This window comes from Heteronotia binoei, chromosome 21, assembly GCF_032191835.1.
Source record: "Heteronotia binoei isolate CCM8104 ecotype False Entrance Well chromosome 21, APGP_CSIRO_Hbin_v1, whole genome shotgun sequence".
NCBI lineage: Eukaryota > Metazoa > Chordata > Lepidosauria > Squamata > Gekkonidae > Heteronotia > Heteronotia binoei.
Window position 1 is genome coordinate 80439953 of NC_083243.1, and position 25855 is coordinate 80465807.

General features: G+C 42.8%; 1 protein-coding gene across 1 annotated transcript in view; it reads left to right on the top strand.

Moving 5' to 3' along the window:
* Positions 1-307: 307 nt before the first annotated feature.
* LOC132589600 (MAX gene-associated protein-like) overlaps positions 308-25855 on the top strand; it is a 46478-nt gene continuing 20930 nt past the window's right edge. The window contains exons 1-7 of the mRNA XM_060262352.1: positions 308-1425; positions 3748-4600; positions 5319-5409; positions 5525-5620; positions 6807-6932; positions 7221-7319; positions 8514-9139. Coding sequence (XP_060118335.1) covers positions 434-1425; positions 3748-4600; positions 5319-5409; positions 5525-5620; positions 6807-6932; positions 7221-7319; positions 8514-9139 — 2883 coding nt within the window. The 5' untranslated portion in view covers positions 308-433. The remainder of the gene's footprint in view (positions 1426-3747; positions 4601-5318; positions 5410-5524; positions 5621-6806; positions 6933-7220; positions 7320-8513; positions 9140-25855) is intronic.

Genomic DNA, 25855 nt, shown 5'->3' on the forward strand with positions numbered 1-25855 from the left:
GTGTAAATACCTCATAAATGTTGACTATATTCTTGTGTATAAAGTGTTGTTAAGTTGCAACCAACTTATGTTGACCCATCAAGGGGTTTTCAAAGCAAGTGAGAAGCAGAGGTAGTTTGCCATTGCCTTTCTCAGAAGTGTCTTCCTTGGTGGCCTCCCATCCAAGTACTGACCCTGTTTAGTTTCCAAGATCTGATGAGATCAGGCTATATACCAGGCTGCCTTCCTTCCCTCTGATGTACTTCTTAATACTTCTTCCCTTCTTACTACTAACCAATCCCTCTGTAGTTAAGGTACTTTATTGTTTAATTTGTTTTTCAGGAAAGTGGCCATGATAAGAATGCTGTTAGTACTGTACAAGATTTGGAGTTGATATGAGAATATACAACAGCACATGTGATGAAGAATCAACCGGTTGGGTTATGAACCCAGGATGGCAAGAGAGCATCAGATGCAGCACCTGTTTCCCCCTGTCCTTGTGAAAGAGCCACAGTGCAGTGGAAGAACTAATCAAAGAACCTTGCTTTCAAATCACAATACCTATGATCTTGTTAGCAGTGTAGTACCATCAGTAAAATCTAAAATGAAGACTTGCCTTCCTGCGGATTGTACCTCTGGAGGCATTATTGTTACTCTGGACAACAATACCATGTGGAATGAGTTCTACCATCGCAATGCAGAAATGATTCTCACTAAGCAGGGAAGACGGATGTTCCCATACTGTCGATACTGGATCACTGGCCTGAAATCAGACCTGAAGTATATCCTGGTCATAGATATTTCTCCTGTTGACAACTACCGCTATAAATGGAATGGGCATAATTGGGAGCCCAGTGGGAAAGCAGAACCTCATGTCTCGGGGCAGATCTTTAGACATCCGGAGTCACCTTCTACAGGTCGTTACTGGATGCACCAGCCAGTGTCTTTCTACAAACTCAAACTTACTAACAATACGTTGGACCAGGAAGGGCACATCATGTTGCACTCTATGCACCGCTATCTACCTCGCCTACATTTGGTGCCTGCTGACAAAGCCACAGAAGTTATCCAGCTGAACGGTCCTGATGTCCGCACCTTCACCTTCCCACAGACAGAGTTCTTTGCTGTGACGGCCTATCAAAACATCCAAATTACACAACTAAAAATAGACTATAATCCATTCACAAAAGGGTTTGTGAAAGATGGACTGAGAAGCAGTTCCCAATGTGAGGCAAAGCAAAATGGTAGGTCAGAGCATGAAGGCTTTCCTAATAATGACATAAGTCCATTTTCTTCTGAAGATGATATTTTGGATCCTGGGCAGAGAGGCCTAAATGGTTTATATAAGAACGAGAAGATGTGTAATACTGATTTGGAAAGAGAGTCATTCAATTCATACATCAATGAGCGTGATGAACCAGAATTAAAGCAGGAGACATCTGAATTGTAAGATCATATATCTATAATTTTGGTGATGGTTGGGTTACAATGAGCTTTGTTAGTTATTGCTGTGCAGTACTTTGAAATACTGTGATGTTACAGCTTCTAAAGGAGAGATATCTATATGTACTGCAACAAGAAATGGAATATGGTTTTGACCTCTAAAAATTTGTAAACTTTTCTGGCCCGTAGTCATGTTGTGCATTGCTCCCTTAGTTATTGTTTTTGCTTTCTCATATATGTTACATGAGTCTGTTTTTAAAATAAGTGCTTAATTCATTCATACCCACCTTTTCCTACAATGAGGATGCAAAGAATCTTAGATTGTTCTCTGCTCCTTCCACAACAACCTTGTGAGGTAGGTCAGGTGGAGAGTGTATGATTAGCTCATGTCACCTATCAAGAATGGGGAGTCGAATTTGGGTGTCCTAGTTCCTAGTCACACACTGTACCATTACGCCACACTGGCTCACATGCATTTTCATTTCTTTATCGTAGTATAAAGTTAAGAAAAAATGTAATCTCAAATAGCAGACTATTTTATGACATGTAATTGGGCAGTGGGTATTGTCATAGAATCATTGAGTTGGAACGGACCTCCAGGGTCATCTAGTCCAACCCCCTGCACAATGCAGGAAACCCACAAATACCTTCCCCAAATTCACAGGATCTTCATCACTGTCAGATGGCCATCTAGCCTCTGTTTAAAAACCTCCAAGAAAGGGTGTCATTTTGCTCTATCTATGTGAGATTTTTTTGTGGCATCAAGTTGTCTGCTGCTAGAGACATAATGCATACCTACCTGCTTCATTGTCTCCTTTGCCAGCAGGCATTTCTTCTGTCCCATGTGCTGATTTATTGGACCATTATGGTAATACTTCTGAATAAACATTAGTCCCATTAATTACACTGACGCCTACTTCCGAGTTAGTATGCTTGAGGCTACAGCATAGAAATAAATAGATCCTTTGCCAATCAGTGGAACTGAAGTGCTATAGAAAACTGAACTGAGAAATTAAAATTACTTCTGAGTAAACATGGTTAGATAAGAGTCATTATGCGAACAGACAAGATTATAGCAATTGCTTTATTCTGTTTTCAGTTTTTTAAAAATGTCAATACATTGAAGTCTGATCTTGTATCTGCTTAATCAAAAATCAGAAGCACCGCTGAGCTCAGTGGCACATTTGAAGTGCATAGAAAGTTGAAGTGCATAGAAAGATAGTATTGAAGTACGTAGAAATTGCATAGAAAGATATTATTGCCTGTAAGACTATATTCACATGCATACCTACTTGAAAGCTGGTCTCACTGAACTGAGTTAAAGTTCCGTGAAAATAATAATAGATGAGAATAATCCACTTAAAATAAAATGTGTAAATAGAAGTGTAAATAGAGACACTATAAAGTTTAGAAAAGCTGTATTATTATTTCAGTTAAGCAGGGTTCCCTTTTTCTTCAAGAAAGTCTTTAAGATTATTATGAGAAAAGATCATAAGGTAGGGACAGGGTCTGCTAAAACAATGGGTTCAGTCTTACAAGCCATAAGCAGAAGGAGTTCATAGAACAGATTTCTTCCTATTACCCTCTGTAGCCTCCTGCAACCTGGAAAAACAGCTTCAAAAGGTTGGGGAATCCTCAGGAATGGAGTGGTCTTAGACAAGGGCCACTGCCACAAGAAGGAATTGGCAGAAGTAATACCCTCTCCTCTTGCTGTGGTTGCCAACCTCCAGGTGCTAGTTGAAGATCATCCACTGTTACACTTGATCTCCAGGTAACAGAGATCAGGTTCCCCAGAGAAAAACGGCTGCTTTGGAAGGGGAACTAATTTTGTAGCATTATATCCCATTGAAGTTCCTCCTGTCCCTAAACTCTGAACTCTTCAGGCTCCATCCCAAAATCTTCAGGTATTTCCCAATCAGGTCTGGCAACCCTACCTCTTATGCAAAGCTGTTTGCAGAAGAAATTATCCAAACCAAGGGGCTATGTGTGTGATTTTTGTTGAACTTTCCTTAAGCTATAGCACTCTGTTTTGCATTCCATTCTGTTTGGAAGAGAACAGGATAGAACAAGGTTCCTTATCTTCGGAGGCACAAGAGGCTGCAGGAAGAAGGTAGAGAGATCAGTTTCATTAACTCTTTCCATCCGTGGCTTGTTGTATTGAACCTAATATATTGGTTGTACAGCTGTTGCTTGGTATTTCTATCCCACAAGTGCAATATATGGATCTTCAGAGGGTAGAGAAACTTCTAAGCATAATATTTATTATATAATTTTGATTCCCCCCCCCCCTTTTCTGGTATAGTTTTTCTTAATTTTGTTCTCCAGTCCAATAGCCAGCCCTTGTGAAAGTGACTCTCACATGAAATCTCTGCTGATCTCAAGTGGAGAGATCAGTGATACTGTTAAAGAGGAGCTGGCAGATGATTATGTTCCAAATGTCAATATGGAAGACATCAGCAAAGAGACAGAAGATTTTTCCTGTAGTGATGACCCCGTGCTGGAGAAGCAGTTGAAGAAACATAGTAAAATGGGAAAATCTCACAATAGCTCATTGGGTGTTGCCAAAACAAAAATGCTAAAATTGGACAATAGCGTGCCTGCAGCCTGTGAGATCACCAAAAGTATGGTGAAGATCTCTGCTCTTCAGACCATTTTGTCTTCTTGTAAGAGAGATAAATCTCTTTTGAAACATTCAGAAAATTCATTTCCTGCCAGTTTTGAAAATATCGCCAGTCCAATTAAAGTTGTAGGAACAAAAAGTAAAAACCTTTTTTCTGGAAACAATGAAGAACAGAAATGTAGTTTAGTCAAAGATGTGCCATGGGAAAACAATCAAATACATAGCAGCCATTCCACAAAGCAAAAACCATTGAACTTCAAATTCATGTCCTCAGCAGCAGCCAAATTTATTGTTGGAGGAAAAAAGCAAAATACAGCAAAGAAACCTGTATTGAGCACTGATGTCGATAGCAATCCAAGTGCTGTGTTATCAGGACCACTTAGGAGAGGAAGACCACAGAAGCTGAAGTTGTCAGAAGTTAAACACCCTCTGAAATGCATCAGCAAAGGTGTTATGAAGAACCATTGTGCACCTCTGAGACCATTTTCTGACCACCCACAGTCTGTGCTTGATCTTGAGGATGTGGATGGAGTACTGTTTGTATCCTTTGAATCAAAGGTAAATCTATGGGTCTTAATTTAGTGTTCTGAAACACGAGGTACTGGATTCAGGTAGATAGCTGTGTTGGTCTGAAGCAATAGAACAAAGTTTGAGTCCATTGTGCATACACATGGAAGCTGATACCCAGAATTAAACATTGTTGGTCTAAAAGGTGCCACTGCCCCTGGACTCAAACTTAATAATATTTATACTTCAGTTCCTTCTGTGATTAAAAGCTGAAGATGCATTTCCTCTTAGCTGTGAAATGTGAGATTTTAAAAAGGGGTTCCTCCATGCTTAAAACTGAACATTGTGGGCTTGTTTTTATTAAACTCCCACTAGCTTTGAGTTTAGTAATTTGCAGGGCTTTTTTTGAGCAGGAATGCCCAGGAATGCCGTTGCAGCTGGCTTGACACCAGGGGGTATGGCCTAATATGCAAATGAGTTCCTGCTGGGCTTTGTCTACAAAAAAGCCCTGTGCAAAATAATGGTGCTATCGGGGTGTTGCCTGATATGCAAATGAGTTCCTGTTGGGCTTTTTCTACAAAAAAAGGCCCTGGTAATTTGGATCTTGAATTTTATATATGATAAAACAGAATTTCATTATCCAGACTAGTTTATTTCATTTGGGTTGTATGTTACTTGCATGACTTTTGGAAGATTGTGTCTTGTATGAGCCTGGAATACTGTTTCATATAAGACATCTGATACTTATTTTGTCCCTGTTTATACACAGGAAGGTCTGAATAATCACACTATTGATCAGTCTGGGAGAACAGGAGAACCACTGAAAGAACAGGCTGCTTTACAGATTACATGTGATTCAGGTACTGACTCACCATAAAGTAATTGTGATAGGATAATCTTAAGAACATTACAACCCAATGCTAAAATGGTATAGTCACATTCTAACCACTGTGATTTTCTTCCCCCCTCTGGCAGGCTGTCAAGAAGAGCTAAGTCTTTTGGAAATAAAGCTTGTAGAAGATTTGAAATCCTTCAGGCACAAACAAGTGATACATCCCAATCTTCAAGAAGGTATTCATAAACATTCATACCTTAGCTATCATGAAAGATAAATATAGGGCTTTTCTTGTAGCTGGAATTCCTTTGCCTATTAGGCCACATGCCCCTAATGTAGCCAATCCTCCTGGAGCTTAAAGTAAGGCCTGTACTAAGAGCCCTGTTAGCACTTGGAGGATTGGCTACATCAGGGGGGGTGTGACCTAATATGCAAAGGAGAACATATTCAGTTTGCATTGACAGAAACAGTTGCTAAAGTGATAAAAAGGTAAAGGTAGTCCCCTGTGCAAGCACCAGTCATTTCCGACTCTGGGGTGATGTCGCATCATGACATTTTCATGGCAGACTTTTTTACGGGGTAGTTTGTCATCTACACTTTCCCCTCAGCAAGCTGGGTACTCATTTTACCAACCTCAGAAGAATGGAAGGCTGAGTCAACCTTGAGCCAGCTATCTGAACCCAGCTTCTGCTGAGATCAAACTCAGGTCGTGAGCAGAGACCACAGACTGCAGTATTGCATCTTTACCACTCTGTGCCACGGGACTACTGCTAAAATGATACTGTTACATTTTTATGGCTGAAATTCTATGTGCAGATCCATTATCTAGAAAAAAATGATTAATGAAGAAGTCCCTTTTCTTACATGTATATTATGTAAACTGTTTAGCTGTACTTTTAGTTGGCATAATATGAATACTGCACATGTTTAATATTAATATTGCCCTCCATCCTGTGGATAGGATTTTGAGATCTGCCAGTAGGAGGCTACAGATCTTTCCTCAGGTCTCTGTTCCCTCAGCAGTCCCCAGGAAAATTGATTTATGGGGTCTTGGGACTCACATGGATTAATAACCATGTAGTCAGAGGGCTGCATTAAGAAGGGAGAAGGGGACAAAATCGCTCCATCTCCCATTAGTGAGCTATGCTCAGAAGAAGGAAGCAGTTTCATCCCTTTCCACTCAAGGTATCCTCCTGACCCAAATGCCTTGTTATTTACTCGGGTCCCATGAGTTTAGGAATCAGTTTTCCCAGGGGTCTTGATGGGACTATAGAAGTGGAGGGGAACTCAACACTGAAACATGCTCCTTGAACTAGTGGTTCTCTAGATCCAATCCATGTATTTGTTTTTGAGGACGTTGATTATTTACATAAATCTGATTTGAGCTGTAAAGATACTTGAGGTGGTATTTTCTTCTTCCAGTGGGACTGAAGCTGGGTTCTGTGGACCCAACAGTTAGCATTGATCTAAAATATTTGGGTGTACAGCTTCCTCTGAGCTCTTCAAAGGATCGTGATAACAACCAAGGAACAAGGCCCAGTTCTTTAGGTAAATAGGTTTTAAAATTCATAAAGAATTAGAATTCTGGTGGGCAAGAAAAGCTTGAATGTTCTAACATTAATAAAATCTTATTTTTTTTCTAGAACATTTTGGTGTTAACTTGTTAATTTGTTGTTAATCTTGCCACCTAATGAAAATAATTTTTAGTAAATGTAGTTGCTAACTGTAAGTCTGGTAAATAGGGTTTTTTTTGTTAAAAATCTCTTTTGTCTTCTATGTTTCAAATAATTATTTGAACAGTGGTTAGTAAGCTAACTTTGCTATCTTTACTTCTAGATACTAGCCTTTCCTTCATTTCCAGAACTGGGAAAACAGATGATTTTAGAAAAATAAAAGGCTGGCAAGAAAAATTCCACAATGCTTCTAGGCATGAAGGTAAGAGGTAGATTCTGTATGGTATGGTGATTCTACAAACTGAAAATCTTAACGTTGCTAATTGGATAAAGTGGAACAATTAGCCAATATTGTAATAATTTCTTTGATTTTTTTTAAATTACAAAATGGGATTTTGTGCATCAGGGACTATACTACAATGAAATGTTTCAGAAAGGGACCATACTGCAATAGAATGTTTCAGAAAGTAAAAGGATAAAGAGTGTGGACTGTACTGTGTGTAGTAGGTATAAGTATTATCGTGCTGTATAATTTCTGCATAATTTAAAATGTCACATTAATGCTTATGGTTTTTTTTTTTTCAGCTTGGTTTCTGCTCTGTTTTCATATTTCTGCTCAGTTTCAGATTCAGCAATTGAAACCCTATTGCATTATCTATTGGATGTCCAATTCCTGTTGATTTAGATTGTCTTGTACAGTGTGATCTGCCTTGAGTCTCAGTGACAATGAAGTAAATATGAAATAATAACCCCACTGGAGTCAATTTTCCATTTTCCTAGCAATCGGTTATCTGTTTTAATTTTTATGAGGAACTGAAGATTTGATTGATACAGAAATATTTTTGTTTATGCTGTACAAACACATTTTCATATAACACCAGTTCCCAGGATTTCATCACAATGAGTGTGACCCCCACCCCCAAACCAGAACTTCTTTGGGTCTGGGTAGATGGCTGTCTCTGAATTCTTAGCATTAAATTAAGCAGATAGCTGCTGTCAAGACTATTGAGAAAGAGGCAAACACTGTCATCCCCAAGAAAATGGAGTGGCTAGATGTGGGAATATGTTTCACTACTAAATAATTGATGCTGAGTATTTTATTATGTATTTTATTCTATTACACGTTTTTAATTTTCTAGAGGTCTTTCCTACATATATCATATTAAAAGAACATCTGATGACATATATAACCATATCTGAATTGTAAGTTGTGTAGTTGTTTAAATCCCTTTTTTGTCAAAGGCATTGGTAAAACTTTTCATATTTTGAATTGGGTTACAACAATTACAGTGTCCACATCTAAAATGGCCTTTGGGCAATAGTTTGTCAGTTGTCCCATTTATGCAGATTTTTCAGGGAAACTATTTTGTGTTTCCTTTGAAGCCAATGTTGGATTCCTTGTGCTTTTAGGTGTCTGGAATTTAACATCCTTTTGTGTAATATTCTGCTTGTTCAGGTAGTGTTCTAGAGGGCTCTTTGAAGAACCGATCAGCCTTCTGCAGTGATACACTTGATGAATATTTAGAGAATGAAGGGAAACTAATGAAAACAAGTATGGGATTTCCTTCTAACTTCTCCAGTTGTCCTGTGGATCACCAGTTTTCATCTGAAAGTGGCAACTATGTACAAGAGCAACACAACATTCTAAAGAAAAAATGCACTCCACCCATCTCTTACAGTTTGAAGCCGTTTTCTCTGCCTTCCTTTAGAAAGAGAAGAAGAAACATTAACAGTAAAAAAGCATCTTCTAGAGGCAGCATAAAATCCAGTATTTCTGCAGTGGCTTCACTTTCATTATCAAAAGAACAATACCACATCCAAGTCTTGGAAGAAAAAGTTACTAATTCTCAGCCAAAAAGCAAAACAGACATTACACTAAATGTTCTTATGACACCAGACTTAGATGAAAATGTACAGGAAAAACATAGAACTGAATGTGGGTCAACATGGAACAGTCACATATGTACAACTCATACAAAGCTGATGGACCTGGAGAATTGTACATTACCAGATGAGAAGCCAGAAACTTACATTACTGAAGAACGGGCAGACTTTTCTCTGAGGACTCTGTTCATGTCACAGGTGAGCTACAGTACCAGTTGCCTATCACCCATTGATTGTCTGTTGTGAGATGTGCGTGTGCTGTAGGCATGTGTGACTTGTTGTGGTCATGAGGATGGACAGCCCCATCCATCTTCAAGTACATGAAGAGGTGTCGTATAGAAGAAGACTGCAGATTTATACCCCGCCCTGATTCAGAGACTCAGGGCAGCTTACAATCACCTATATCTTCTCCCCCCACAACAGACACCCTGTGAGGTGGGTGGGGCTGAGAGGGCTCTCACAGCAGCTGCCCTTTCAAGGACAACTCCAGCGGTAGCTATGGCTAACCCAGGGCCATTCCAGCAGCTGTAAATGGAGGAGTGGGGAATCAAACCCGGTTCTCCCAGGTAAGAGTCTGCACACTTAACCACTACACCAAACTGGCTCTCAATTTAGAAGATGGTGTGGAGTTGTTTTCTGTTATCCCAGAAAGTCGGACCAGAATCAACAAGTTGAAATTAAATCGAAAGTGTTTCCAGTTAAACATTAGGAAGAACTTCCTGACAGTTAGAGCAGTTCCTCAGTGGAACAGGCTTCCTGGGAGGTGGTGAGCTCTCCTTCCTTGGAGGTTTCTAAACACAGGCTAGATGGCTGTTTGGCAGCAATGCTGATCCTGTGAACATAGGCAGATCATGGGAAGGAGGGCAGGAAGAGTTGCATCAGTGCTTAGTTCTCATGACCCTTTCTTACATACCCAGGGAATACTGTTCACCACTTCGGGGTCAGGCAGCATTTTTCTCCAGTCCAGTTTTGCCAGAAATCCTGGAGAAGGTTATTATGTTTTGTTTTGGTTTTTTGCCATCTTCTGGGTGTGGAACAGAGGTCACTGGGGGATGTGGGGGAAGTATTTGTGAATTTCCTGCATTGTGCAAGGCATTAGACTAGATGACCCTGGAGGTCACTTCCAACTCTATGATTATATGATCTATGCTAAACATAGATCTAGAGTGAGTGTGTAACTCACTCTAACTGTGTCTAACTATGTATCCATAGTTATTTTTCTTCTATAGTCCTATAGTCTGTCAAATGGGCCCAGTTAGGTTTTGCATGAGAACTGCATCCTCTGCCTGATGGTTCCTTTACACACACAAAATCATAACAACATATTTCAACTCTGTTCAGTAGAAGAATTGGCAGTAGTAGCATCCATAGTAATGTACACTCTGTAATTTCCTGGATCAGTGCAAAGGATTTTATGTGCTATGTATCTATTTATTTTCTTCACTTATACCCAGTGGAGATTTGAACCTGAGTCTCCCAGATATTAATTTGGCACTGTATTTAAGTAAAACATTGCAATTCCTCATACTTATTCAGCACAGACTTTCCTCTTGTTTCAGAGGTATGCTTAATTTACATGAATGAAATACATAATTTCTTAGATTGTTACACACATATGGATGTATTAAAGGCCACAGTTTCTGTACATTCTTCCTTTTAATTATGATTCTTAGTTTCAAATAAAACTATTGTAGTGTTTAATCATACCCAAATGGATTCACGTGAAATTGATTTCAGAAGAGCAAGCAGACGTTTCTGTCAGCCATGAGGGGGGGTCAGCTGTAGGGCCCCTGAAGCCAGGATTTCATGCTGTATCTGACGGAATACTTTTTATTTTAATGCCGTTCTGACTGCAGTGACTGGGGTTGCAGGGAAGTCTGAGCACCGTAAAAGCACTCTATCTGCCTTTTATCAGGGCTGAAGCAAACCCTTGCCTAACAGGATCATGCATAGCCAGTCAACCAACACAGCCAACACTGGAGCAAGGCAAGACAAGCCAGCACAGCTGATGTCTGCTAAAGTAATTGCCAGGCTGCAGCCTGCTAACAAGGTTGTTGTCTTCAGTGGTCTATCCTTCTTCCTTTCCTTGTACCCCATTCCATAGTTTTTTGTGCCCAAAGCAGCAGTTATTGCATTACGATAATGCCTTTTTCTCCCTTAGTTTTTCTCTCTCCTTTCCTCACTGATAGTGGAATGCTAATCTACATGTAGAGCAGAAATTAGAACTCCCAGTTCAGGCACTAGGTTGTTCTTACTGCTGTGCACTGGGTTGTTGTTACTGTGTTGGTGGGACATTTAATGACCTTTAATGATTTAATGAAAAGGCTACTTTAGTAGAAGATAAATGATGTAAACTTGTTAGATCTCTCTCTCTCTCGGCTTGCCTTAGCGAACGAAGATTTAAGAAAGGTGCAGTAGTCCACGTCTGCTGCAGGCTCGCTGGTGGCTGACAAGACCAATGCGGGACAGGCAGGTCCGGCCACAGTGGCTGCAGGGAAAAGTCTGATTTGGGGTTGTGCTGTAGCAGTACGATTTTTCCTCAATCTCCTTTTATCCTCAAGACCAGCTATGCGTGCGTTCTCAAAGGAAGAGACAGCCTGGTGGATGGTGTGCCTCCATGCTTTGCGATCTGAGGCTAGGACAGACCACTGGTGATGGTTAATGCAACAGGTACCAAGGGGTTTCTTCAAGGAGTCTTTGTACCTCTTCTTTGGTGCCCCTCTATTTCGATGGCCGGTGGAAAGTTCGCCATACAGGGCAATTTTGGGAAGGCGGTGGTTTTCCATCCTGGAGCTATGCCCTGCCCAGCGCAGCTGCGTCTTCAACAACAATGCCTCGATGCTTGTAACCTCCGCCCGCTTGAGGACTTCAGTGTTGGTCACAAAGTCACTCCAGTGGATGTTGAGGATGGTGCAAAGGCAGCGCTGATGAAAGCGCTCAAGGAGTCGCAGGTGATGACGGTATAATACCCACGATTCAGAGCCGTAGATGAGGGTTGTCATCACAACCGCTTTGTAAACATTGATCTTTGTGCCTTTTTTCAGATGCTTGTTGCTCCACACTCTTTTATGCAGTCGGCCAAATGCACGGTTTGCCTTTGCCAGTCTATTGTCAATCTCCTTGTCGATCTTGGCGTCTGAGGAGATGATGCACCCCAGGTAGCTGAACTGCTGGACTGTCTTCAGAACTGATTCACCCACAGTGATGCAAGGAGGGTGATAATCTTCCTGGGGTGCAGGCTGGTGGAGAAATTCTGTCTTCTTCAGACTAACTTCTAGGCCGAATAGCTTGGCAGCCTCTGCAAAGCAGGACGTCATATGTGCAGCATCATCAGCAAGTGCAAGACAAGTGCAGCATCATCAGCAAACAGTAGCTCTCGGATAAGTTTTTCCATTGTCTTGGAGAGGGCCTTTAGTCGCCTCAGGTTGAACAGGCTGCCATCGGTGCAATAGCAGATGTAGACACCACCGTCGTCATCTAAATCTACTGCGGCTCTTTGAAGCATCATGCTAAAGAAGATCGTAAAGAGAGTTGGCGCGAGAACACAGCCTTGCTTTACACCTGTGCCAATTGGGAAGGGCTCCGAGAGGTCGTTGCAGTGTCTGACTTGGCCTCCCTGGTCTTCATGTAGCTGAATGACCATACTGAGGAACCTTGGGGGACATCCTAAACGTTCCAAGATTTGCCATAGGCCGTTCCTGCTAACGGTATCAAAAGCTTTGGTAAGGTTAACAAAAGTCACATATAGACCCTTGTTCTGTTCCCTGCATTTCTCTTGGAGCTGCCTGAGAACAAATACCATGTCGGTGGTGCTCCTGTTAGCCCTGAAGCCACACTGGCTCTCTGGGAGGAGTTCTTCTGCAATGGTGGGCACCATTCTGTTCAGGAGTATTCTAGCAAGGATTTTGCCTGCGATGGAGAGCAGGGTTATCCCCCAGTAGTTGGAGCAGTCTGACTTTTCCCCTTTGTTCTTATGCAGAGTAATGATGATTGCATCGCAAAAGTCCTGTGGTAGTTTGCCTTGTTCCCAGCAGGTGACAAGTACTTTGTGAAGTGTGCTATGTAGTACTATGCCCCCATGCTTCCAGATCTCTGGTGGGATTCCATCAACTCCCGCTGCCTTGCCACTTTTCAGTTGCTTGATGGCTTTAACAGTCTCTTCTAGGGTGGGGATCTCATCCAACTCTGTTTTCACTGGTTGAAGTGGGGTGAGGTAGATTGCTGAATCTTGAACTACGCGATTGGCACTGAAGAGAACCTGAAAATACTCCGACCACCGGTTCAGTATGGATGCCTTGTCTGTGAGGAGCACTTGGCCTCTGCACTACACAGGGGACTCTGAGCCTGATATGATGGACCATATACTGCCTTCAGGGCTTCGTAGAACCCTCTTAAATCACCAGTGTCTGCACATAGCTGGGTTCTCTCTGCAAGCTTGGTCCACCACTCGTTCTGAATGTCTCGAAGCTTGCACTGAAGGTTGCTACATACAGTGCGAAAGGTTGCTTTTTTCCCGGGACAGGAGGGCTGAGCAAGATGTGCTTGGTAGGCAGATCTCTTTTTCGCTAGTAATTCTTGGATCTCTTGATTGTTCTCATCAAACCAGTCCTTGTTCTTCCTTGTGGAGAACCCGAGGACTTCTTCAGAGGTCAACAGGATGGTAGTTTTTAGGTGTTCTCAGAGTGCTTCTGGAGAAGGATCTGTGAGGCGACTGGGGTCCTCAATTCTTGTCTGGAGTTTTGCCTGGAAGGCAGCTTTAACTTCTGCTGACTGAAGGCTGCCAACCTGAAGCTTCCTCCGGGGGATACCGCCTCTCCTGGGTGTAGATTTAAAGTGAAGATGGAGATTGCAGCATACAAGACGATGATCCGTATGACATTCTGCACTGGGCATTACTTGAGTGTGTAAGACATCTTGAAGGTCTCTCTGGCGCACCAGAATGTAGTCAATAAGGTGCCAATGCTTGGACCGTGGGTGCATCCAGGTTGTCTTCAGACTGTTCTTCTGCTGGTAGATAGTGTTGGTGATGGTGAGCTGATGCTCCATGCAGAATTCTAGCAGGAGGCGTCCATTATCATTGCAGTCGCCAATGCCGTGTTTGCCAAGTACTCCTTTCCAGGCTTCCGAGTCTTTACCTACTCTGGCATTGAAGTCGCCAAGGATGATCACCTTGTCCTCTGTAGGGGTCTTCCGTACGAGGTTACATAGATCAGCATAGAACTTGTTCTTTTCTGCAGGATCTGCTTGAAGGGTTGGGGCATACACACTGAAGAGTGTTGCATGCTGCTTGTTTTGAAGTGGGAGGCGCATAGACATGATGCGATCTGAGTGACCTGTTGGCAGGTTTTCGAGTTTAGAGGCAATGGAGTTCCTGACCATGAAGCCAACGCCAGAAAGGCGGCTCTCAGCCTTTGACTTACCCGACCAGTAGAGGGTATAGCCAGCACCATGTTCTTGAAGACTACCTTCCTCAGGGAAACGGACCTCACTGAGAGCTGCTATGTCAATATTCAACCTGAGAAGTTCGTGGGCAACTAGAGCAGAGCGTCGTTCAGGGCGACCACTGTCTACTGTGTCAAGCATGGTTCTGATGTTCCAACATGTAAGCTTTAGTCTTTGCACACTTTGTGAGGCAGGTGCATGCCTTTTCTTTGTTGTTATTTTTCGACTGCAAGTAAAGATGCCCGTTGACCGCGGCTAGCCAACTGGGGAGGGGGGACGAGATTTGTTTAGGCCACCTTTTCTAGGCCCCTCTCCATACGGAGCAAGCAGTGCTGTCCCTAAATAAGGCTGCATGGTCATTCAGGGTGCTGCCGAAAAATGCTTTCGTCTCTGGGTCAGCATCAAGCGACCAATACCCTGAACTACCTACATGCAGGATTTGGACTGCGGCTTCCAGTGGCATCTTCCACCTGCCGTTTCGCCCCTTGCCCATCGCTGCAGGACTTGGTATGTTGTGTGTTGTGGATGTGGATACCCTTCAGGCCTGCGCAGAGGAATTTTTAGGTGAAGCGCAGTGTGCGCAGTACTGGCTCCACCCTTTCACCATGGGGTCATCTGCCATGGCCCAGTAAGCCGGGACGCCGGCAGCGAGTTCTCCAGGTGGTAGATGCTACATTAACGCGCTCTGTCTGCCCAGGCTTGATGTTAGAGTTTTCCTTCTCTTGGCTGGCGAGGTTGGTGAGCCCAACCTGCCCATCCGGTTATACCGCCGGACATTCGGTCACACCATGACGTGGCAAACTGTGAAAACGGGGGGGGGGGGGACCAGCGAGAAGGTGTTGCCACAGATGCAGTGATGTAGGAGAGGCCATTGCAGTGACCATCTGCCAGGCATAGCCAGACAGTGACCACGCAGCGTTCACTACACCGGGAAAGGATAGGCGATGTATTGCGCATGCACTTTCCCTGGGGGGGCAGGACACCCGGAGGGAGCCCACCCCCCCACTTGTTAGATAATGTCAGCAAAATCAATCCAAATGATTCCAGTACTTCTTATTTAGTACCACTACATAGCTCATTTTGCCCCTACATTTATGCTAGGTGTAGGTACAAGGGTAAACTGAAATAGGATTGAACATATGAACATATGAAGCTGCCTTATACTGAATCAGACCCTTGGTCCATCAAAGTCAGTATTGTCTACTCAGACTGGCAGCGGCTCTCCAGGGTCTCAAGCGAGGTTTTTCACACCTATTTGCCTGGACCCTTTTTAGTTGGAGATGCCGGGGATTGAACCTGGGACCTTCTGCTTACCAAGCAGATGCTCTACCACTGAGCCACCATCCCTTCCCGATTCTTACTTATTTACTTACTACAGATTTATTGAAATATTAAGGTTTTGTGGAATAGAGCCTATTTCAGTAGATGTAAGAAGTGTATCCTATATTGATAGATAAAGGTGGGTAGCTGTTTTGGTATAAAACAGCAGAACAGAATTCAAGTCCAGTGGGACCTTTAAGACCAACAAAGTTTTATTCAAGGTATACGGTTTTTTGTGTCCACATGAAAGCTTATACCTTGAGTAAAAAATCGTTGGTCTTAAAGGTCCCACTAGACTTGAACTTTGTTCTATATTAGTAAACATAAATATGAATGCATAAATATAAAATTATGAAATTGGACACATGGCTACAGGCCTGAGGGTGCTGCAGGCTGTGCCCCCTATTGAATCTGCAGTGTTTCCCATGGACCACAGCAGAGTAGACGAACCATGTCATGCCTCTCCAGCTGCCATGGGTGCAAGAAATGTGCAGGGCCAAAAGAGCCCTCTTATCATTCTCTCCTGCTTTTCCTCCAGCTGGCAGAGGCAGGGCCTTCCCTCCCCCAGCTCTGGCAGTTGCCACCAGCGCTGTTCTTCCTGCAGTGTACAGAGTTTGCATGGGCTGAGCTGGCCTTCCTGCTCTGCACCTGGGGTGGAGTGTGTCTTCCGGGGGGGGGGGGGAATCACATGCCCCCATTGTGATTCACTGTCATCTTCATATCAATTTGATCTAGACAGACTCCCATTTTTCATTGTTATGCCCATCCTAAGATGTGAACATAAGAGAAGCCATATTGGATCAGGCCAGTGGCCCATCCAGTCCAACACTCTGTGTCACACAGTGCTCCCCCCCAAAAAGCAGGTGTCATCAGGACAGAGGTCCATCAGTGGGGCCAGGACACGAAGCCCTCCCACTGTTGCCCCCCGCAGCACCAAGAATACAGAGCATCACTGCCTCAGACAGAGAGTTCCAGCAATACTCTAGCTAATAGCCACTGATGGGCCTCTATTCCATATACTGATCCAGTCCCCTCTTCAGGGCCAGATCTAGGGGGGCAGAGGGGGGGTGCTTGCCCTGGGCGCTGATGGAGGGAGGGGCACCAAATTGGGTATGGAGTACATTGTATTCTATGGGACCATAAGATAGAATGGCCCAAATGGGGGTGCCATTTTTAAATTTGCTCCCCCTCAAAAAAAATGTAGATCCGGTCCTACCCCTCTTGAAGCTGGCCATGCTTGTAGTTGCCACCACCTCCTGTGCCAGTGAATTGCACATGTTAATCATCCCTTGGGTGAAGTACTTCTTTCTATCTGTTCTAATCTGACTGCTCAGCAACTTCATTGAGTGCCCACGAGTTCTTGTATTGTGAGAAAGGGGGAAAAGTACTTCTTTCTCTACCTTCTCTATCCCATGCATAATCTTGTAAACCTCTGTCATGTCACCGCTCAGTCAACATGTGCTGCAATCAAAATGGAGGATGTCTGTGAGAGGGAGACCAGTTTTGTGCTCACCTTTATGCCGCCCTCACGTCCGTCTTCTCCACATGGCATCCTCCCAATTTCCCACTATTTTCGCCAGGGCTGCAGCAAACATCGCAGTTTTCACGCAGCAAACAGAAACTGCTAAAAACCAGTTTCCATTTGCTGCACGAAAACCGCAATGTTTGCTGCAGCCCTGACGCAAATAGTGGGAAATCGGGAGGATGCCGTGTGGAGAAGACAGACGTGAGGGCGGAGTAGGGTGAGTGCAAAATTGGCTAGAGTCTTGAACCATCAGTAGCTTGTCTGGAAAAAGAGAGGAAAGAGGCCAGAGAGGCAGTTAGGTGTAGTGGTTAAGTGCACTGACTCTAATCTGGGAGAACCTGGTTTGATTCCCCACTCCTCCACATGCATCTGCTGATGTGACATTGAGTCAGTTACAAGTTCTCACAGAGTTGTTCATCTCAAGAGCAGTTTCTGTCAGAACTCTCTCAGCACCTACCTCACAGGGTGTCTGTTGTGGGGAGGGGAAGAGAGGAGATTTGTAAGCTGCTCTCTTTGGTTAGTGAGGAGTGGGATATAATCTCTTCTCTTGCTTATTTTACACAATTATAAAGGCTTCCTGAGATATGAGGGGCCTGCTCCCAATCACTGGGCTTGCAATATTTAACAGTAGTTCGAATACTCAATTATCAGTTCTTCCACCTGCCGAAAGGGTTGCAGCAATACTTGATGAAGCAACGGCAGTAGCGATCTTTTTTTTAATGATCTGTCAGCAAAATTTATAACAAATGCCAAACCCAGTCTTTCTCTCAAATGGAAACTCAAAGTTGCTTCGATTATTTTCCTGTCCTCTATTTCAGGGGTGGCCAACGGTAGCTCTCCAGATGTTTTTTGCCTACAGCTCCCATCAGCCCCAGCCATGCTGGGTGGGGCTGATGGGAGTTGTAGGCAAAAAACATCTGGAGAACTACCGTTGGCCACCCCTGCTCTATTTTATCCTTAAAACAACCCAGTTGAGGTCAGTATGGCCGAAAGTTTGTCACCTAACAAAATTCCATGGCATATATACATGACAGGTTGCTTAAAGCGTCTCATTAAATACATGTGAACACATGTGAAGCTGCCTTATACCGAATGAGGCCCTTGGTCCATCAAGATCAGTGTTGTCTGGCAGCAACTCTCCAGGGTCTCTGGTAGAGGCCTTTCACATCACCCACTACTGATTCCATTAATTGGAGATTGAATCTCGGAACTTTTGTGTGTAAAGCAGATGCTCTACTGCTGAACCACAGCTCTTCCCCATGTTGTGAAGATAACCTGGTCCAGGATTCCTGATTCCCTTCATTTTGGCACTGTAACTCCTGTAATCATTCTGAAGTTGGTGGCCAATTTCTAAACATGTAGCATAATTTTCTGATGAGTTGTGCCTGCCACACACTGGAACCGCGAGCTTTCATTTCAGATAGCACAGAGAACTAGGATATTCCCATGCCTTTCATTTTTTGGCTCTGGAACTCCCTTTGTCATCCTGAAGCTGGTGATCAATTTTGAGTCCACTAGGTTTATTTTCTGATGAGTTCTGCCTGCCACAGATGGACAAATAGGACAATTCTTTTATTGCTTTAAATTCATGGTAACAACATGACAAAGACACATTTTCTTATGATATTTGGTTTGGATAGGATCATATGGGGGACCAAGGGTTGCTAGCTCCTACCTTGTCGCTGGCAGTGGGCTTGGGGTGGGGTGTTGTTCCTGATGTGATGATAAAGTCACACAGAAGTTGGGAATGCAGCCCCTTGGAAGGTGGTAGTGATGCCCGCTTGCAAAAACCATTTAAAAGAAAGGTTCCCTTCAAATGGTTTTTGCAGGCAGGTGCTGCACACAGCATGACTCAGCTCCAAGCAGTGAATTTGCCACTTGGAATTCAGGTCTGGACAGCACCCAGCCCCACTTGCAAAACACCATTGAAAACAAGCTCCCTTCAGATGGTTTTTTTGCAAGCAGATGCCGCTGCGCATGGCATGCCTGAACTCCAAGCAGCTAAGTTGCCGCTTGGAATTCAGGCATGTGTGGGGCTGGGCATCGCGCATACCTTGATGCTGCTTGGCATTCAAGTGTGCCATGCACAGCGGCACCTGCATGCAAAAGCCATTTGAAGAGAACCTTTCATTTTAATGGTGTTTTGCAAATGGGGACCTCTTTGTCTGTGCCTGAACTCCAAGTGACGAATTAGCCACTTGGAGTTCAGGTGTGCAGCCAGTAGCCACCGCTTTCCCTTCCCTCCTGCAAGATTTAAAGGGCCCTCCAGCTGATCGAAGGGCCACATGCTCCTGCCAATCAGGTGGAAGGCCCTTTAAATCTTGCAGAAGGAAAGGAAGAGGGGTGGTCATTGTTGGGGATGGGGCTTCCCCGCATTAGCCAGCTGGCTGGCAGCAGGCAGGAGCCCATGAAATTGGGATCCTCTGCCCTCACCTGGGGCCTCCAACCCTAGTTTCAATCTTTGTTTGGGGGCCCATGGTGGTTCTTGCTTACTGCTCAGATCCGGAGTTGTAATAGCCATTTTCCTTGCCAGCTTTATGCTTACAATTTCTAGGTAAAGTTTTTAAATATAGGATAATTGTGTTACTGCACTGTTAATTACGGTAGATTCATTTTAATATATTGTAGAAAAGCCGAGTTTCATTTAGAAGGCTGAATACCATAACTGTCCATTTGCCTTTATATGCTAGGATGCATATAAAAAAGAAATATGTTACAATACATCCAAACATTTTGTACTCCAAATATTGTTTCTAGCATGCATGAATAGGAAGCAGTGGATATCAAAGATGCTGTTGTGGCATAAGAAATCTTTTTCTCTCTGAACTAGTAAAAAATAGTTCCAAAAACCAGCCTTGTGTACAATGCATACAGTTAAAACTTTCCTTTTCACTTCAGTGCATTTGCTATTACAAAATTAAAATTCAGTTATAAATGATCATAATAATGTTGCCCCATTGGTTTTATACAGTTTATATATTCAAAATGTGTGTTTGGATGTTTGAAATAAGTGGATATATACTTCTTCAGGCTTTACTCAACAACAGACAGTCTCCAAAGTAATCAGAAGGCAAACTGCACAGTGCAACAGGAACTCTTGCCAGCCTTGGTGTGTTTGTGCTAGCTTGGCTCTTGAGATGTCCCAGCTAGGGGTGTGCATTTGGTTCGGCTGAACCGAATCAACTGCCGAATCACCCCTGATTCGGCTGTATATGGAATCGCATACAGCCGATTCCAATTGGGGCCTATTATGCGGGAGCTGAGTATAGCTCCCCGTATAGTTCCGTATAAATATTTGGAAGTATATGGAAGTCAATGCAAAAGGTGGGAAAGGGGCTTCTGCAGCCTCAGGGGAGCTGCTTGCCTCCTTTCCCGCCTTTGGTAGCCTTTTCCCGCCTCTCCCATAGCCTCCCTGGGATCAGGGAGGGGGAAGAGGAGCCCCAGCAGCCAATCCAAAGCATGCATTTGCAAAATGCATTGCAAATGCATGCTTTGAAGGGCTTTTGTGTAGCTGATCCTCCAGCCATCAGCAACAATGTTGTTCTTTTGTCTGGCCAATCACAGAGCAGTGCTATTTTTTGAAACTGCTCTCTATAAGGCCAGAGAATCTTTTTAGGGAGTTTGCCTGGTTGGACTCCTCCATTCCTGCTGTGTTGGTGTGAGAGAGAGAGATTGTGCTGTGCTGGCCCTTGGCCTCAAGCAGCTGCTGTTGCTCAGCCTTACCAGACTTGCCTGGAGTAAAGAAGACATCTAAAAGGTAAGACAGTCTTGGGGTTCTTGTTTTTATTTTAGTTGGTAAAAGGACTTTTTAAGACTCAGAGTACCTTTACTTGTCCAGATTTGGGTGGTGGGTACTAGCTTATTTGGGGTTAGGGGGTTCTGCTGGGGTGGGGGGGTTGCCAATTTGCCCATATCTTACTTTAGTGAGAGGACTTTTTTATGCATATGATATTTTATTTAAATTTTACGACTGTTTACATCATTAAAACAAGAGAAAACAAACAAAAATAATACATCAATGATCATGTTAAGATTCATCCTAGAAGAGGTTGATTTTGGCCAAACCAAGATTTTAAATAATCATCCTACGGTAATTAAATTATAAAAATTATAACATATTTCATCACTAATATAACAGTATTTTTCTAAACCCACCAATTTATTTTTTTTAATCAAATATAAAATTTTTCCCATTTTTTATCAGCATCCGTTTTTGACACCCCTTTCATTAAATTAGATAAGATATCCATTTCTGCGGCTTGTAAAATCTTATCCACCACCTCAACCTGCTCCGGACATCTCTCTTGTCTCCAATATTTAGCAAATACGATTCTTGCCGCTGTAAGAATATACACAGTTAGGTATTCGTCTTCCTGTGGGATTTCATTTCTAACTAATGATAATAATATCCTCTCAGGTTTGAGTTGTAAATCTATATTTAATATCTCCTTTAGCATTCCATGAATTTTTATCCAAAATTTTTTAGATATTTTACACGTCCACCATAAGTGGTAAAAGGAACCCAACGATGTTCCACATTTCCAACACTTAGGTAATATCGCTTGGTTAATTTTATTCAGTTGCACCGGATTAATATACCATCTATGGAAAAGTTTAAAAAAATTTCTCTAAAATTAACAGGTTTGATAATTTTATAGTTAATTTTCCAAAAAAGGGACCATTGTTCTAAATTAATATTTTTCTCCAAATTTTTAGACCATTTGATCATCGATTCTTTCACTATTTCGTCCTCTAACTTTATTTGGATCATATAATTATAAACCTTTTTGATTACTTTATCTTCTCTTGTAGATAATATTTTATCAAAGTCAAAATTATATTTTGTAAAGCCTAGTAGTTTATCTTTATTATATTTTGTTGCAATCTGGGTCATTACCCACCAATCTAATTTTATCCCTATAGACTCCAAGTCCTCCTTCTTCAATATATATCCTTCTCATCTAACAAATCTTGATATCTTATCACCCTATTATAATTCCATAAGTGTGGTTGTACTGACACTTCTTCTGGAGATAACCACCTTGGTGTTTTGTTATATATTTTCCTTTTAATTTTTATCCATACATCATAAAGTACTTTCCGAATTAGGTGGTTTCTAAAATACTTTTGGCCTTTTTCTACGTACCATAAATTAGCATGCCATCCAGCCTGTAGATCAAATCCCTCTAATGCTAATATTCGCTTGTTTTCCAAAGTTATCCAGTCTTTTATCCACAGTGTGACACATGCTATATGATAGATTTCCCAATCTGGAAGTCCTAATCCACCATTTTCTTTTTTGTCTGTTAAAATTTTCCATTTAATCCTTGGTTTCTTACCTTGCCAAACAAAGGATTTTACCAATTGATCTAATTTAACGAGAAAAGGTTTCCTGATAGCAAAATTAACCATCTGTAATAAGAACATCACTTTTGGGAGGATATTCATTTTGATCAGTGCAATCGTTCCCATAAAAGATAATCTCATGTTACTCCATTTTTTTAAAGCAAGATCAATCTCTTTTAACGTAGGAACAAAATTGTCATCATATATATTGCTACATTTATTTGTCATTGTTATCCCCAGATATTAGTGAGAGGACTTTTAAAAGTGCAGTGTCCTTTTACTTTTTCTGATTTGGGTGGCTTGGATTTCTTGGGGTTAGGGAGAAGGGGTTTTTTGGGGGGGAGGGGTTGGTAAAGTTCCTGTATTGTTAAAAGTTAAGTTTTTTACTGTTTTAAAAGGATTCTGATTTGTTGCTGCTGTGCTGCTGCTGTTCCTTTTCTCTTCTGGTTCTTGGGGGGGGTGCTGTTTGGCCTAATTTTCATTGTTTAAAAGGCCACTTTTTTAACAGTTGAGTTTCTTGGCCTTCTCCTGTTGTCCCTTTTCCTGGTTCCGGTTTTGGGGGGGGGGGGAAGCTGGCACCTGGGTGAGAGACCCAGAACCAGCAGGCTTGTTGTGCTTGGCCAGCTCTCCCCATGTTGTTTGGGGCAGGGCTGGAGAGCTGGCATCTGGGTTTGCTGCAGCCAGGTCTGCAGAGCAGACCTTGAGCAGATTGTGTTTTGTGTGGCAGTGATGTTGGCAACTGGGTTTATATTGGTTCCAGGCCTGCAGGGTTCATAGAGTAGATAGAGGGATGTAGTACATTTGGGTCCTATAGAGATTATCTGGTGTGAAGTTAGGTTTGGCTTTGAGTGCCCCAGTCCAATTTTTTTTTTTTTTGGCCTTGTGGGTTTTGTGTGGGACAGTGCCCTGAAGCTGCACAGCAGTTTGGGGGGCTCTCCTCAAAACATCCTGCTCCCCAGAGCCACTTTTCCCATGACAATTACAGTGAGGAAGTGGCTCTAATTGGTTTTTTCTCACCATTGGGAGCAGTGTTCCTTTTGGGGTGCCCTCAGATGGGTGCAGTCTTTTTGGGCCAGGGGGATTTCATGCTGGGGAATCCCCTGAAGCTGCCCTGCAGTTTTGGGGCCTCTCCCTCAAGCCCCCTGCCCCCCAGTAGCCTCTAATTATGCCCTATGTTGCCATTGATTTCAATGGCCCATAGGGTATAATGGTGGAATAGGGGCACCCTCTTTGGGTACCCCTGGAATGGGACCCCCTGGCCCAATCTTTTTGGGACTTGGGGGGGTTGTAGGGGAGAGTCCCCTGAAGGTCCCCTGCAAATTTGGGGGCTCTCCCTCAAACCCCCTCCCCTCCAGGCGGCTTCAAATGTACCCTATTTGCCATTGATTTCAATGGCCCATAGGGTATAATGGGACCGTATATTCGGAAATAGCCGTGCATCTACCGTATATGCGGCTATTCCGACTACAGAATTCAGAAATATAAGGGATTCCGTATTTCTTTCCGCCGTGTACTTCCAATTTTTTTTTTTTGCACATCCCTAGTCCCAACCTACAGTTTGCAGCGAAACAGAATGCATATTTGACTGAAGAGAAAGATGGCCCTAATAAACTCTGGTCTCCCCAATCTTAGACCAATACTCTAACAACTACATCACTTTACATACTGGATTCTCAGTATGAATCTCTAGATGCATCTCAGAACCCAGAATAAATACTGACTTCTCAGATACCCTGACCTGAAACATGGGAGTATTTGTTTGGTTGAAGTAGGGTCCAGCACAGCAGAATTGCCTCGCTTTCTATATTTGAGGAACCAGCTTTATCTCCTCCCCTATATACAACACCCCCCACCCCAAAAAATGAGGCTAAAGGAAGAAATACTCTTCTGTTTTATTTCTTTTTCTCAGAAGCTGAATGTCTCAGGATACCAATATCACCTTAACTTCTAGTACATTGGCTGTTTTCATGATACACAGGTTGAGAGTAGGGGCTTTAGGCAAAAATCCCAAAGATCCCAAGGAAAAAAATAATGAAAGGCAGTGAAGGGGTGCTTCTGTATGGAAAATAAATATCCCAGAGTCACAAAGAAAGACAAACAGAATTGTCAGCCTGTGTGCAAGTGGAGAGGATGAGACTGCACAGTTTTGCCTGGCAGAGTAGCAACAGTTATAGAAGCCAGCACAAAAGAATTTCAAATAAATTAGGCCCAGGAATTCAGTGTGAGTCCAGGATAAGAATCCATAGATTTCCTGGCTCTGACTGAGTAAGGGGGGTGGGGCGAGGGGTGACAAAAGGGCTGGCAGGGTAGAGGCTTCCCCTGTGCCTGGAACAGATTGGTGGCCTAGGAGACATTCAGGGAAGGTCAGCAAAAAATCAGCTCACTTGGTTGCTTGATAGTAATTAGATTTTGCACTCATGAAAACTTGCATTTGATGATTAAATTACTTTGATAGACTGAGATGGATGCCTGGCTTTGCAAGTTTCTATGGCAATGGGTAGGCTTGCAGATGTCCCATCAGTGAATCAGTCTCCTCCTGACCAAGGTTTTGTCAACTCTTTAGCATAGCCTGAGGAGAACCTTGACCTCACCTCTTCCAAAAGCAAGGCATTGCTACCACCTAAAATGGCTGACAAGGCCAATTTAGCCAGGACGGAAACCGGGCAGACAGCACACCAAAAGTTAGGAAGGGGGTCCACACCCATAGCTAAAGATAAAGTGGAGATGGGGCTATTTCTTTTTTTAATGCAGGGCCACCAGGATATAGTAATGATGCAATTATTAGTATTGCATCTGCAAAAGCAAACCATTTACTTAGATTAGATAGTTTCAGAGGGTAGCCATATTGACCTGCAGTAGAACAGCCATAGTTGTGTCTAGTAGCACCTTAGAGACCAACAAGATTTTTGGAGTATAAGATTTTGAGAGTCAATGTTTTCCTTTGTCAGATACTGAGCTTTGATTTTCGATACCCTCGAAATCTTGTTGATCTCTAATGTGCTCCTAGACTCAAATTTAGCTGTACTTGCATCAGAGTTTGTGTTGAAGATTAAAGGAAATACATTTTTCAGTCCAGCCACTGAAGCCTCCTGATGACTGGAGTGTTCCTTTCCCACTTCAATGCTTTCTTTCTCTTTTTCTATTGTTTCTTCACAGAAAATATTATCAATTCCAGGTCCCCTCCCCTTCTCATATTTACAAAAACAAAATCGGCCCTGTTATCTCCATGAATTTCATGACTGAACTTCCGGAGCAGCTTCATGATGCTACCTGGCAATCTG